The 12,764-nt window shown below is 36.9% G+C and overlaps 1 protein-coding gene across 5 annotated transcripts in view; it reads left to right on the top strand.

Annotated features, from left to right (window-relative positions):
- The window catches only part of CARNMT1 (carnosine N-methyltransferase 1), a 67,973-nt gene extending 55,527 nt beyond the window's left edge, over positions 1 to 12,446 (top strand). For 3 of the 5 annotated variants that reach the window (XM_057548438.1, XM_028166541.2, XM_007182280.3), the window contains 2 exons: positions 8,196 to 8,299; positions 9,004 to 12,446. In XM_057548438.1, the coding sequence (XP_057404421.1) occupies positions 8,196 to 8,299; positions 9,004 to 9,105 (206 nt within the window). In that variant the 3' untranslated portion in view covers positions 9,106 to 12,446. Of the gene's footprint in view, positions 1 to 4,374; positions 5,413 to 8,195; positions 8,300 to 9,003 lie in introns of those variants that run through there. The other 2 variants (XM_028166542.2, XM_057548437.1) reach the window with 2 other exon arrangements.
- The last annotated feature ends 318 nt before the right edge of the window (positions 12,447 to 12,764 follow it).

The following is a 12,764-nucleotide window of genomic DNA, read 5'->3' as shown; positions in this document are numbered from 1 at the left end:
ATACATTATCTCCTCACTGAGATCTTGTTACAGTTTATAAAAAGGTATAAAACACATGAACAAAGAATGGCAGGGATGTCATCAGGGGACAAAAGAATGTAACAGTATTTCAGAAGATGGAGTAGGTGGATAAGTTGTGCAAAGAAACCAATGTGAATAGAGCCGGTTGACCTGGAATGACCCTGGAAAATGAGGCACCAAATGAAAACAACATAAGTTGAAAACCTATATTTAGGAAACAGTTGACCTCTCATCTAACCAAGATGCCTACCTTATGCCCCCTTCCAGTCCATGCTCAGGCAGGAGACCAGAAGTTTAATTCCCTGGAAAAAGTAAATGGAAAAGGAGCAGAATTTATGAAAGCATGGTCTAGTAGAGAGTGAGTGTGAACTGTAGGACAGAAAAGAAGAGGATTAATTAAAAGTCTGCATTGGAAAATGATCAGGCAGTGACCACCAGTTCATCCTACTCCTACTCCCAACACCTCCCTACCCTGCCTATAAAACTTTTTGCTGGGGTTTGAGTGCCAGCTGTCTGTTTTGCACAGATGCAAGCCATGTTTCTTTAAGTGGGCATGTCAGTATAGCTACATGAGCTTTTTTTTTTTTTTTTTTTAATTTATTTATTTATTTTTAGCTGCATTGGGTCTTCATTGCTGCGCACAGGCTTTCTCTAGTTGTGGCGAGCGGGGGCTACTCTTCGTTGCAGTGTGCGGGCTTCTCATTGCGGTGGCTTCTCTTGTTGTGGAGCATGGGCTAGAGGTGCGTGGGCTTCAGTAGTTTTGGCATGCAGGCTCAGTAGTTGTGGCTCGCAGGCTCTAAAGTGCAGGTTCAGTAGTTGCAGTGCACGGGCTTAGTTGCTCCGCGGCACGTGGCATCTTCCTGGACCAGGGCTTGAACCCATGTCCCCTGCATTGGCAGGTGGATTCTTAACCACTGCGCCACCAGGGAAGTCCTACACCAGCTTTTAATAATCGTATGGCGGATCTTTTTCTCTTAAATCCTTTCTGTATCTTTATGTTTTAGATGCGTCTCTTATATACAGCATACAGTTAAATTTTCTTTCACTATCCAATCTAATAATCTCTGTCTCTTAACTGGAACTTTTAGAACCTTAAGGATATAAATGGTTTAAATCAACTTATCCCAGATTTGGTAAATGGGATCTCCTTCAAGCTGGCTCCTGTGTCCTTTTGACATATCCCTGTCATTTTTTGAGCACCTCCTTTCTGGCATAACCAGGTATACCAGGCCCATCTTATACTTTTTCTGCCTGAGATCCCTGAAATCAGTCATTTTTTCCAAGGATTCCTGGTTCCTTTTAGTGGGGAATGGTATGTAGAAATGAAAATCTGGATTCTACCTCTGTGATGCTATTGCTTCTAGACCTTTTTAGAAGTATATGTTTGTACCCTTCTATGTCTATAGACACAGTTCATGTTTATAGATCATGAGTTTATGCTGGTACTTTTAGTTCCCAAGCAACACTAGGTATAGAGTACAAGGTTGGCATATAGCTTTCAATACATGAAAGATATCATTCCAGTGGCTTCTAGCTTCCATTTTTGCTGTTGAGACTTTAGCTATTTTAACTGTTGCTTCTTTAAGTAATCAGTTTTGTTTTTAAGATTTTTCACTTTGTAGTTTTTTCAAGTTCAATATTATATCTAGTTGTGAATTTTTCTTTTTAAAAACTATACAGTTTATTGGGCTACCTGAGTCTGTAAATTTTTTCATCAGTTCTGAAAAATCTTAGCTTAAGAAAGGGTCTCCACTTGCCAATATGAGACAAGCGTAGCATCAAAATAAGTAATAACATGTATTATTTCTATTATTATTTCATAAACCTCCTCTCCCTCATTCTTTTTCTCTCCTGGAAATGCAATCAAATGTATTTTAGACCTTCTCACTCTAGCTTTCACTTCTCTTTACTTGCTATTTTTTTGTCTCTCTGTTCTGCATTCTGGATAATTTATTCTGACCTGTCCTCCCATTCACAAATTCTCTCTTTCACTGTGTCTAACATCTATTTTATTTCTATTAGGTGGGGTTTTTTTGTTTGTTTGTTTGTGTGTTTTGGTCTGCGATGTCATTTAAGAATCTTCTATTCTCTGAATATATTTTCAAGATAGTCTTTTATTTCTTTGAAAATACTGAGTGTATTTTGTCCAGTAATTGTAATATCTCAAGTCTTTGCAAGTCAGTCTCTGCTTTCTCCTGTTCCTGCTGGTTCTTGCTTATGGTTCTTTGTTTCCCTGGGCTGTGGACCTTAACCATTTATTTATTGCTCATTGCCCTTGAGAAGTCACTTTTGGAGATTTCTGGAGACCTACATTAAAGGGTTTTTTCTCCAAAGGAATGTGCATTTGCTTCTGGGAGAAGATTGGAACATTATCAGATAAACAACAGAATATTAAATTCTAAATTAAATTAAAATTAAATATTAAACTAAAACCTGGACTTGAGATTCATTGGACCACTCATGTTATGTAAAATTAGGCTGAAAATCTACCCTAGGGTTAAAGCATGATTTACAATATCTCTCTGAAATTATTTTTTTTCTCTTTTTTTCCCCTTGTTTAGTAAGCACTAGGTCAGCTTTTCTTGCAACCCCCTTCCCCCCCCCACCCCCAGGTTAAAGGATAGAGTTCAATTTACTACTTATTTCTTACCTTAAAGATAGCCCAAAAGACAAAGTGAGAGAGTGGCATGGACATATATACACTACCAAATGTAAAATAGATAGCTAGTGGGACGCAGCCACATAGCACAGGGAGATCAGCTCGGTGCTTTGTGACCACCTAGAGGGGTGGGATAGGGAGGGTGAGAGAGAGAGATGCAAGAGGGAGGGGATATGGGGATATATGTATACGTATAGCTGATTCACTTTGTTATACAGCAGAAACTAGCACACCATTGTAAAGCAATTATACTCCAATAAAGATGTTTAAAAAAAATTAAAAAAAAAAAAAAGCAGAAGATAGCCTGTAAGATTGCAAATATAATGTTGGGTGATCTGTCAGACCTACCTTGGGTAGGCTCAGAGTTTTGTCTTTTTATCACCCTGGCCAAAAGAGTTTGTTAAATTGCAGGTCCATTTCATATGGATAGTCAAATACCCTCAGGGTAAAAATGGCATCTAGCTTTACCTCTGGTTAATCCTCTGGGCTCCTGGTAGTTTCTTAGTAACTTGCCATGTATTCTATATTTTTAAGATTTAAAAAAAATAAATTATATACGCCAATTTTAGTTGTTTTCAGTAGAAGCATTGGTCTGAATTACCTAACCTGCCTTTACAGGAAGCAGAAGTTCCTTTATATGTTTTTGTATTTTTGCAATGAGCTCTATTTTTTTAATTAGAAAAAAATTGGAAAGGGAAAAAAAGTTAAAAGTCTTTAAGAGAAACCTACCCAGAAGTGAAATAGACAGACAACATAAATGTATAAGTTATAAAAGAGTAAATGTAAATGACCTATATACAGGGGGAAAAAATGTTCACCTTCATTGCTAATCAAATAAATATACATGAGATGCCATTTTTCACGTATCATATTGGGTAGATTTTAAAATTTTTTGCTTGATGTTTAGATAAGGTACTGTGAGATAGGGTATGCTTATGTACTGCTAGTGGGAGTATAGTAATAAAACTTTATTCAGGAAGAAAACAATTTGATAATGTATGATAAAATCTTAACAATTCATACACTGGTCAGGGTTTGGCAAACTATAGCCCACAGGCCATATCTGGCCAGCCGCCTATTTATGGCCCACCAGCTAAGAGTATTTTTTACATTTTTTAAAGGGTTGGGGTAGGGGGACACACAAATAAGAATGTGTGATTGAGATTGTATGTGGCCCACAAAGCCTCAAATATTTGCCTTGCCATCTAACCTATTACATAATTGCATTCAGTATTATGTACATGTGTTAGGTTAATTATACTTGTAGAAGTCTGTCAGAGCAAAATAATTAGATATGGGTGAAGACTAAAGACCAATGAATGGGCATACTCACTGAGCGAAAACTTAGACTGAACCTACATTTCTAACAGTAATGGAATGGATAAATAGTCATAGGATAGCCACATAGTAAAACCATTCTCCAGGAATAATAAAATAGGGAGATGTTCCTAATGAAGTGTAAGATGCAAAACTATATACGTAATATCTCATGCTAATGCATCAAGGAAAGACTGCAAGGAGATACATTAAGTTTTCAAGTGGTTATCTGTGAGTGTTAGGATTACTCATGGGTTTGATTTTATTTTTATGATATTTCATGTTTTTTTAGCTTTCTCTTATTGAGCTTGCTTTATACTTATGGTCAAGGAAAAAATATTTCTTTGCTTCTGTTATTTCCATTAAAAAATGTGAAGAGACATGCGAGTTGAGAAAATAAAGAACTCCTCGGGGCTTCCCTGGTGGCGCAGCGGTTGAGAATCCGCCTGCCAATGCAGGGGACACGGGTTCGAGCCCTGGTCTGGGAAGATCCCACATGCCGCGGAGCAACTGGGCCCGTGAGCCACAACTACTGAGCCTGAGCGTCTGGAGCCTGTGCTCCGCAACAAGAGAGGCTGCGATAGTGAGAGGCCCGCGCACCGCAATGAAGAGTGGCCCCCGCTTGCCGCAACTAGAGAAAACCCTCACACAGAAACGAAGACCCAACACAGCCAAAAATAAATTAAAAAAAAAAAAAAAAAAAAAAAGAACTCCTCGAGGAGTGTGGCAATGTTTTATTCATCTTTATATATCCAGTGCCAGGTATTTGCTAGGTACTTGGTAAACATTCATTTAAAGAATGAGCCACCAGGTAATAAATGTGAAAAACTGCTCAGCCGCAAGGAAATGCAGATGAAATCGTGTCTGGCCTATCATTTTCCTCTTGCCAAATTAGCAAATACTTAGTTTAATAAAAATACTTATTGTGTTTTTTCTTTTTAAGTTAGATTTGGGGGGGGTATAGTTGACATATAATAAATTCACCCTTTTTTTTTTTTAAAGTGTACAGTTTGATGTATTTTGAAAGCTGGATAATCATGTAACTGTTACCTCTGTCAAGATAGGGAACATTTCTATCATCCCCAAAAGGTCTCTTGTGCCCCTTGGTAGTCAGTTCTCTCATCCTTAATACCTGGCAGTTCTCTGTTTTATGTTACTATAGTTCTCCCTTTTTCAGAATACCATATAAATAGAATCATACAGTAAGTTGCTTTTTGTGTCTGGCTTTCTTCGCTTAGCATAATGCTTTTGAAATTCATCCATTTTGTTGCATATACCAGTAGCTTTTTTCTTTTTTATTGCTGAGTAATATTTCATTGTATGGATATACTGCATTCTGTTTATTCTTTCACTGGTTGAGGGACATTCGGGTTGTTCCCAAATTATTATGATTATGAATAAAGTTGCTATAAACACTTGAGTAAAAATCTTTATGTAGCCACAAGTTTTCATTTCTCTTGGATAAGTACCTGCTGGTGGAATTACTGGGTCATATGTGGTGTGCATGTATGTCAAACTTTACAAGAAACTGCCAACCAGTTTTCCAGAGTGACTGTACCATTGCATTCCCACCACTTCCTAAAGTAAGGTGTTAAAACAAGTACGTAACCATTGCAGTTGTGAGTGAAAACTGTTATATCTCCTTTGGAAAGCATTTTGGCAGTTTGAATCAGGTCAGTAAAAATGTTTATTCTCTTTGTTTTATTTTATTTATTTATTTAATAAATTTAGTTTTGGCTACCTTGGGTCTTCGTTGGTACGCGTGGGCTTTCTCTAGTTGGGGTGAGCAGGGGCTACTCTTCATTGCAGTGCACAGGCTTCTCATTGCGGTGGCCTCTCTTGTTGCAGAGCACGGGCTCTAGGCACGTGGGCGTCAGTAGTTGTGGCACACAGGCTCAGTAGTTGTGGCTCGCGGACTCTAGAGTGCAAGCTTAGTAGTTGTGGCGCACGGTCTTAGTTGCTCCGCGGCATGTGGGATCTTCCCAGACCAGGGATCGAACCGTGTCCCCTGCATTGGCAGGCAGATTCTTAACCACTGCGCCCCCAGGGAAGCCCTGTTTATTCTCTTTGACCTGGAAATTTCATTTCAAGGAATGTTTTTGTAAGGAAGAATCTGAAATATACACAGAGTTATTTGTTGAAGTACCATTTGTAATAGGAGACTGAAAAATACAGCACAGTTGTAATGATTGTCTTTGGGTGGTAAAGTTACAGATGTTTAACTGTACATTCAGTGCTGTGCTGGGCGTTATGTTGGATTCAAAAGAAACTTAAGATGTATAGCTTGTAACGGAATACAACATAAGTAGAAGTAAAATCTGGCCTAGGAATGTGTTTATGTAGATATAATAAAACCATATTGTTGGAGGTTCTTAAAATAATAGAGAAGGAACAGCATATGCTTTAGAGCTGGAAAGACTTTGCTATGAGGCTCTGCGTTCTTTAATAAAAGGCTTCAAAAGCTTTGGGATGATCTTGGATACAATAGGTGCTCAGTAAATGGTAGCATCTTTCATTTTTACTAGTACTAATCCAGCTAAAACGAATTGAAGCTTGATAGAGTGAGTAGTTTGGTGGGGAGTCATTGTTATCTTTTGAAAAGAGCACTAATATATAAATTATAGTTATTTTTTTCTAGTGGTTTATGTACAATAAAAAAGAGAAGAAGAAAAACCTTTTAACCCTAAGTAAGTATGTTCCACAGAGTGTTGAGCAGTTTGGGAGCAGAAACTTTGTCTTGTTTGTTACTTTTATCTCTTGTGATTATTAGCACATGGTATGAGCAGTGGGGATGGGGTGGGGGTGGTGAGTTGGTCTCAGGATTTATAATTAACCCAATGAAAGGTACAGAGACAATTGTCTAGGTTAATCCTTTAGTATAACTTTGGAATGATAATGTTACCTGGATAAAGCTGATAGATCAGGCAAAACGTGAGACTAAAAGATTGGAAAATTTGGTTTGAGTCAGGTGATAGTTCCTTGGATATCTGGAGTGAGAGAATAGTAAAGGGGGAATGTCATTTTAAAAAGTTGTAATAGCTTTGATGAGCTTAGTGCCTACTATATGCCAGGTGTGTTATCCCACGTTAAAGTCATGTTACAGATGGGGCAGAGTTAGTGACTTGTTCATAGGCACACAATTAGTTGGTGTTACAGCTGGGATATGAACTGTGCACTTAAAAAGCCAGCACGAGGGCTTCCCTGGTGGCGCAGTGGTTGAGAATCTGCCTGCTAATGCAGGAGACACGGGTTCGAGCCCTGGTCTGGGAAGATCCCACATGCCACGGAGCAGCTGGGCCCGTGAGCCACAGCTGCTGAGCCTGCGCGTCTGGAGCCTGTGCCCCGCAACGGGAGGGGCCGCGATAGTGAAAGGCCCGCGCACTGCGATGAAGAGCGGTCCCCGCACCGCGATGAAGAGTGGCCCCCACTTGCCGCAACTAGAGAAAAGCCCTCGCACGAACCGAAGACCCAGCACAACCAAAAATAAATAAATAAATAAATAAAAAAAAAAGAATTAGGAGAATTCTTGAAAAAAAAAAAAAAAAAAAGCCAGCACGAGGTGGTCAAGTGGTTAGGACTCAGTGCTTTAACTGTGGTAGCCCGGGTTCAATCCCTGGTCAGGGAACTAAGATCCTGCAAGCCACAAGGTGCTGCCAAAAAAGAAGGGAAAAAAAAAAAAAAAGCCAGCTCTTGTATCACCTTTTCCTTCTAGGAAGCCCAGCCTATAACTCTCCAACCCCCCTTACCCCCGCATTTTTCCTTCCCAGTCTGGCTTGAGGACTCTTCTCTGTTTTCACGCGATACTCAGTTTGTAACTGCAGTTTTGCATTTACTTATGGAATTATAACTACAGTATACCCTTGCATTTTGGGAACTTGGTATTCTGTGATTCAGCTACTCCTTCAGGACCTTAAGAGTTACAGGTGTAAGGCCCATGATGTGGAGAATCACAGTGCAAGGCGGTTATACCAGAGGATCTCGAGCCCCATGAATGTAGGCCCGGCACTCAAATGGCAGTTACTTGGCCAAAGTTTCAGTGGTCTGGATACTTGTCCTTGGCAAATGTAATGGTTCTTTACTTCTCCTTTTTACGTTTCATCCTCTACCCAACTTATTTCTCAACTTGGAGTTCAGTTTAAACGGCTACTAGTGCATGTTTATATTTAAGTAGTTCATTCATAGTATCTTTAAACCATAGGTCCTCTGCTATACCACTTTGAAAATTTGGCAAATGAACTTTCCATAGAATTGAGCTATGAGGATATAAAAAACGTTGTCCTGCAGTATGGATTCCAGGTAGAGGTAAGGATGGAATGAAGTATTGCCAAAATTTAACTTCCAAAGCACTTAAACAGGAATGGTGATGTTATGGCAGTTACTGGCTTTACCTCTTAACCTTTGTTTTCTCACCCATAAAGTGAAAATAATACTACTTAGCTTTTAGAACTATAAGGATTTGAGATAATATGTATGTAAATGGAAAACTGTAATCTCTGGTGTAATCACCTTTCAATAAGTGGTAGCTGACCATTATAATATTGGCCTTTGTAGACTGAAAAATACCAGGTAGACAGGGTGGGAGGGCAGGTGTAAGAGGGATATTGTTTACTGTATGTACTTTTGTACTGTTCAGTCTTTTCTTATCATGTGATTATAAGGTTTCATGATACTTTGACTATTGTGTTTTAGTTGTATGTTTATTTAGAAGCATTTGATTCATTTAAAAAGTAAACAACAGGTTTGTTCTTAAAGATAAAGAAAAGCAACATATTATAGTAGTTTAGAGTTCAAGCTTTGGAATTAGACTTCTTGAGTGTGAATTCCAGTTCCACCACTTATTAGTGGTGTGACCTTGAGCAAAACTGCTGTTGGTAAAGTGGGATTACTAATAGTGCCAATCTTAGGGGGTACTTGTGTGTAATAAATGAATTAATATACAGAATATGTTTAAAATAGCACCATGGTTGTCATCATCATCATCATTATGATTATTGTTTGCATTTCAGGTGGAAAAAGAATCTGTCTTGTCAACATATACTGTGAATGATCTCTCCATGATGAAGTACTACTATGAATGTGTCTTGTTTGTGGTCCGTAAACCACAGTAATGGTCTCAAGTGGTATCACAAGGAAAAAAGCTTAATAATAGCAGATGCTGAAATAAACAACTCAAAGTCAACTATCACAATGACAGGACACAACCTCAAGTCAGTGGTGCCTTCTTATTCCTAACAGAATTAAGAAATAGCGTCTATTTTCTTAATATGTCTATTGCTTTTTCAGAAACATACTATGCCATGCATATTTGTACTACACAAGTAAAAATGGAGGAAATGTCTTCAAGTATACATTTTCCTTGAAGCCCAGAATTATCTTTCAGTAGAAAAAACTTTTATCTCCAGTGTCTTCATGAAGCTGTCCATTGCAAGTCTGCCATATGAATGACTAATAGTATTGAAGTCCATAATAATCTCCTTTTTTGTTCTTTTGTATGCATTGCACATGTTATTTTTAAAAGAGTCTAAGGATCCTCTGTCACTTTCAACATCTGGAATTGGGTATTTTATTTACTTTGGACCTAAGGAATCTATACATAAAATGTGCATCTATTCTTTTATCATTCAGATTATTTGATTTTATTTTCTAGCTCAGCTGAATTTATAGTTAGCATCAAACATTTCATTTTTATGAAATGCTGAATTCATAGGATCACAGGCCAGTAAAATGCATTTTAAATAACTGAGAAATTAAGTCTTTTGGCCACACTAAATTGAACGCTTTTTGAAAGCATACTCATCATGGATCACTCTGAAATGTATGAGATTACACCATTCTCAGTGAGGCACAAAAGCCTTTATTAAAGGTACTGCTCGGAAACTAGGGACATAAGAATAAAATCTGCCCATTTGAAATGTATGATTTCAAACTATAAATGAATACAGAGTTTGTCAGTGAGATGTTTACAATAATGTCTTTTCTTTAGGTTACATGAATTACAAAAGCAAGCACTTTTTTTCCGTTAAAACAATTATATGCTAGTAAAAACTGTCATGATAGTATTAATGTGGAGAAATTTTGATTATGAAATTTAGGGATACATTACTGCCCATGGTCAGTGTCTTTGATATTGTAAGAAGCAGCCATTAATATAATTTCAGATTAATACCAATTTTGTTCCCTGATAGCTGTAGCTAAAACAGTATATATGCTGCTTTAAATTTCTACCTCTAGCGGATCTTTATTGGAGGGAGTTTTCCTTTGTATTTTTTTAATGTTTATTATCCTGTTTTCCAGTAGCTTGATAAGTAGAGATGACTAATTTAACCTTTTCTTGGAGAAAAGGAAGTAATATTGAATATTTTCACAGATGATTGTGATGACATTAAGTGACCTCTGTGGCAATTTGGATTAGATAGACTTAATCTCAATAATGTGCTGGTAGCATAAATGTCATGTTTTCATAGGAAAACTTACTTAGACATCTTTAGACCTTTACTGTCAGTTAGGTGCGGGGGAGTCACTATGCGATTTGGCATCTTACCAGTAGGACCTTTTCTGCATACACTACAGGAGCTCCTGTGGCCTTCATGCCCATGATGCAGTGAAGGATTCCGTGAGGTTAATTTGATTTGTCAAGTTATGGACACGTGTATGTAACCTGTTGAGTGTTTCCGAAAAACTGTTTCTCTTTTTTGTGTTCCTCAATACTTGGCAGATATTCACTTAGTGGGAATTCTCCTTACCTACCACATGGATGAACTTGAAATTAATTGCAAGGGGAAAAACACCCCAAATTTATTATTTTCTTTTAAAGAAAGAAACTTAAAAGGAGCATAAGTATTTTTAAAAAGCCATTGAAAGGAAAGGAATCATACTGTTTGTAACTTAGAAATGCTTTTTATTCACTGATTAATATTCACTTTTTTACAACTTGTATCAAAACAAACGATCTTGGTTTTCTCATAGAGGGAAAAACAGGTTGACACCAATGGGTTGGCGTTATTACTTAAAATTTTTGCTATCAGGTTTTATTCTTTAATAATGTTAATTATATTTCTAAATTATAGCTTATATTTTAGTTAATTCTGAAATCAGTTATTTCATTTGTTTCTAATTTCTCCCTCATGTTATGAATACTGTTTTTTAAACGTACTTCACAAATTTGCGTCACTCTTTTTCTTATAGCTTTTGTAGTTAATCTAAACTTGAAAATTGTGGTATCAATCAATGATAGAGGTGTCACTGGAGGATTTAATTTTGTATTTCTTATGTGTAGAAATAGCTACTAAAGTGTGTAAGCCTTAAAGTTTAAAACATTTTTCTTAAATAACTCTATACACAAATGTTTTCATTAATTTTCATCAAGTGGGAGGAGATAGGTCATTGTGCTTGCTTTTGTTATTGTTTTTTTTTAAATTTCCATAATCTGAAGCAGTGCAGGCTAGGGTATATTAATCAAGTGAGCAAGATGGGATATGTAAAATATAAAGAGAAGCTGTATAAATCACAGTATAAAATTATGAAGTTTGGGAATTGTAAAATATACTGTATTTATATGTAACTCTCATTCTAAAAGTTGCCACAAAGGCTGAATCGGAAGCTTCATGTCTGCATGAAATTTCCTATATTTTTAATGTGTATGATGGACTTAATTTTTCTTGAATATTAAAGTCTGCCAATTGCTATGAAACAATATTTGCTTGGTTGTTTCCATCTAAATTACTCATAACCATAGACATGGGAATTTTAATTAATTGAACACATAATACTTTTGAACCCTTGGATTAGCCTATTTTTATATGCATCTAATATGATTACTTGGTTTCTGAGTATGCTAGGCCTTATGCTAATTAATCTTGGTCTTTGGTTTTGTTAAATAATCAAACAAGAATTGTAAAGGAACCAGTAGAAGAAAATTCCAGGACCAGCCATTAGTAGGATGAGCACTTAACTTGCACTTAGATACTTTTCCTGAATTATTATTTGTGATCTTGGGCAAGGTGCTCCGAGTTTGTTTCCTCATCTATAAGAGAGGATTGATACCACCTATTTCAGTGGGTTTTTATGAGGTCGTATGTGCTATCTGTGAAATATTATACAGGTGTACCTCATTTTATTGCGCTTTGCAAATAGTGCATTTTTTACAAATCGCAGGTTTGTGATAACCCTTGTGTTGAGCAAGTCTATCGGCACCATTTTTCCAACAGTATTTGCTCATTTCGTGTCTTTGTGTCACATTTTGGTAATTCTTGCAATATTTCAAACTCTTCCATTATTGTATTTGTTATGGTCATCTGTGAACAGTGATCTTTGATGTTACCATTGCAAAGAGATTATGACTTGCTGAAGGTTTAGATGATGGTAGCATTTTTAGCAATAGGTATTTTTAAATTAAGGTATGTACATTTTTTTAAGACATAATGCTACTGTACAGTTAATAAACGACAGTATAAACATAACTTTCAGATGTCCTGGGAAACCAGAATATTTGTGTGACTCACTTTATTGCGATATTAGCTTTACTGCAATGGTCTGGAACCGAGTCTGCAATGTCTCTGAGGTATGCCTGTATGTGAATATGTGAAAGCACATGGTGGACAAGTAAATGTGATTTCAATCTGTGTTGACTGTTGTATAGTGATAGAAAAAGATGTATAGTGATAGAAAAAGATGAAGATTGGTAACAGGACATTACTTTTAGTATTTATGGTGACCCTTTGAAAAAAGTTTTAGTGCAATCTTAGGGGAAAAAATCAAAGATGACAGG

This window comes from Balaenoptera acutorostrata, chromosome 6, assembly GCF_949987535.1.
Source record: "Balaenoptera acutorostrata chromosome 6, mBalAcu1.1, whole genome shotgun sequence".
In the NCBI taxonomy this organism is placed as follows: Eukaryota; Metazoa; Chordata; class Mammalia; order Artiodactyla; family Balaenopteridae; genus Balaenoptera; species Balaenoptera acutorostrata.
This window is presented reverse-complemented; position numbering and strand designations above follow the sequence as displayed.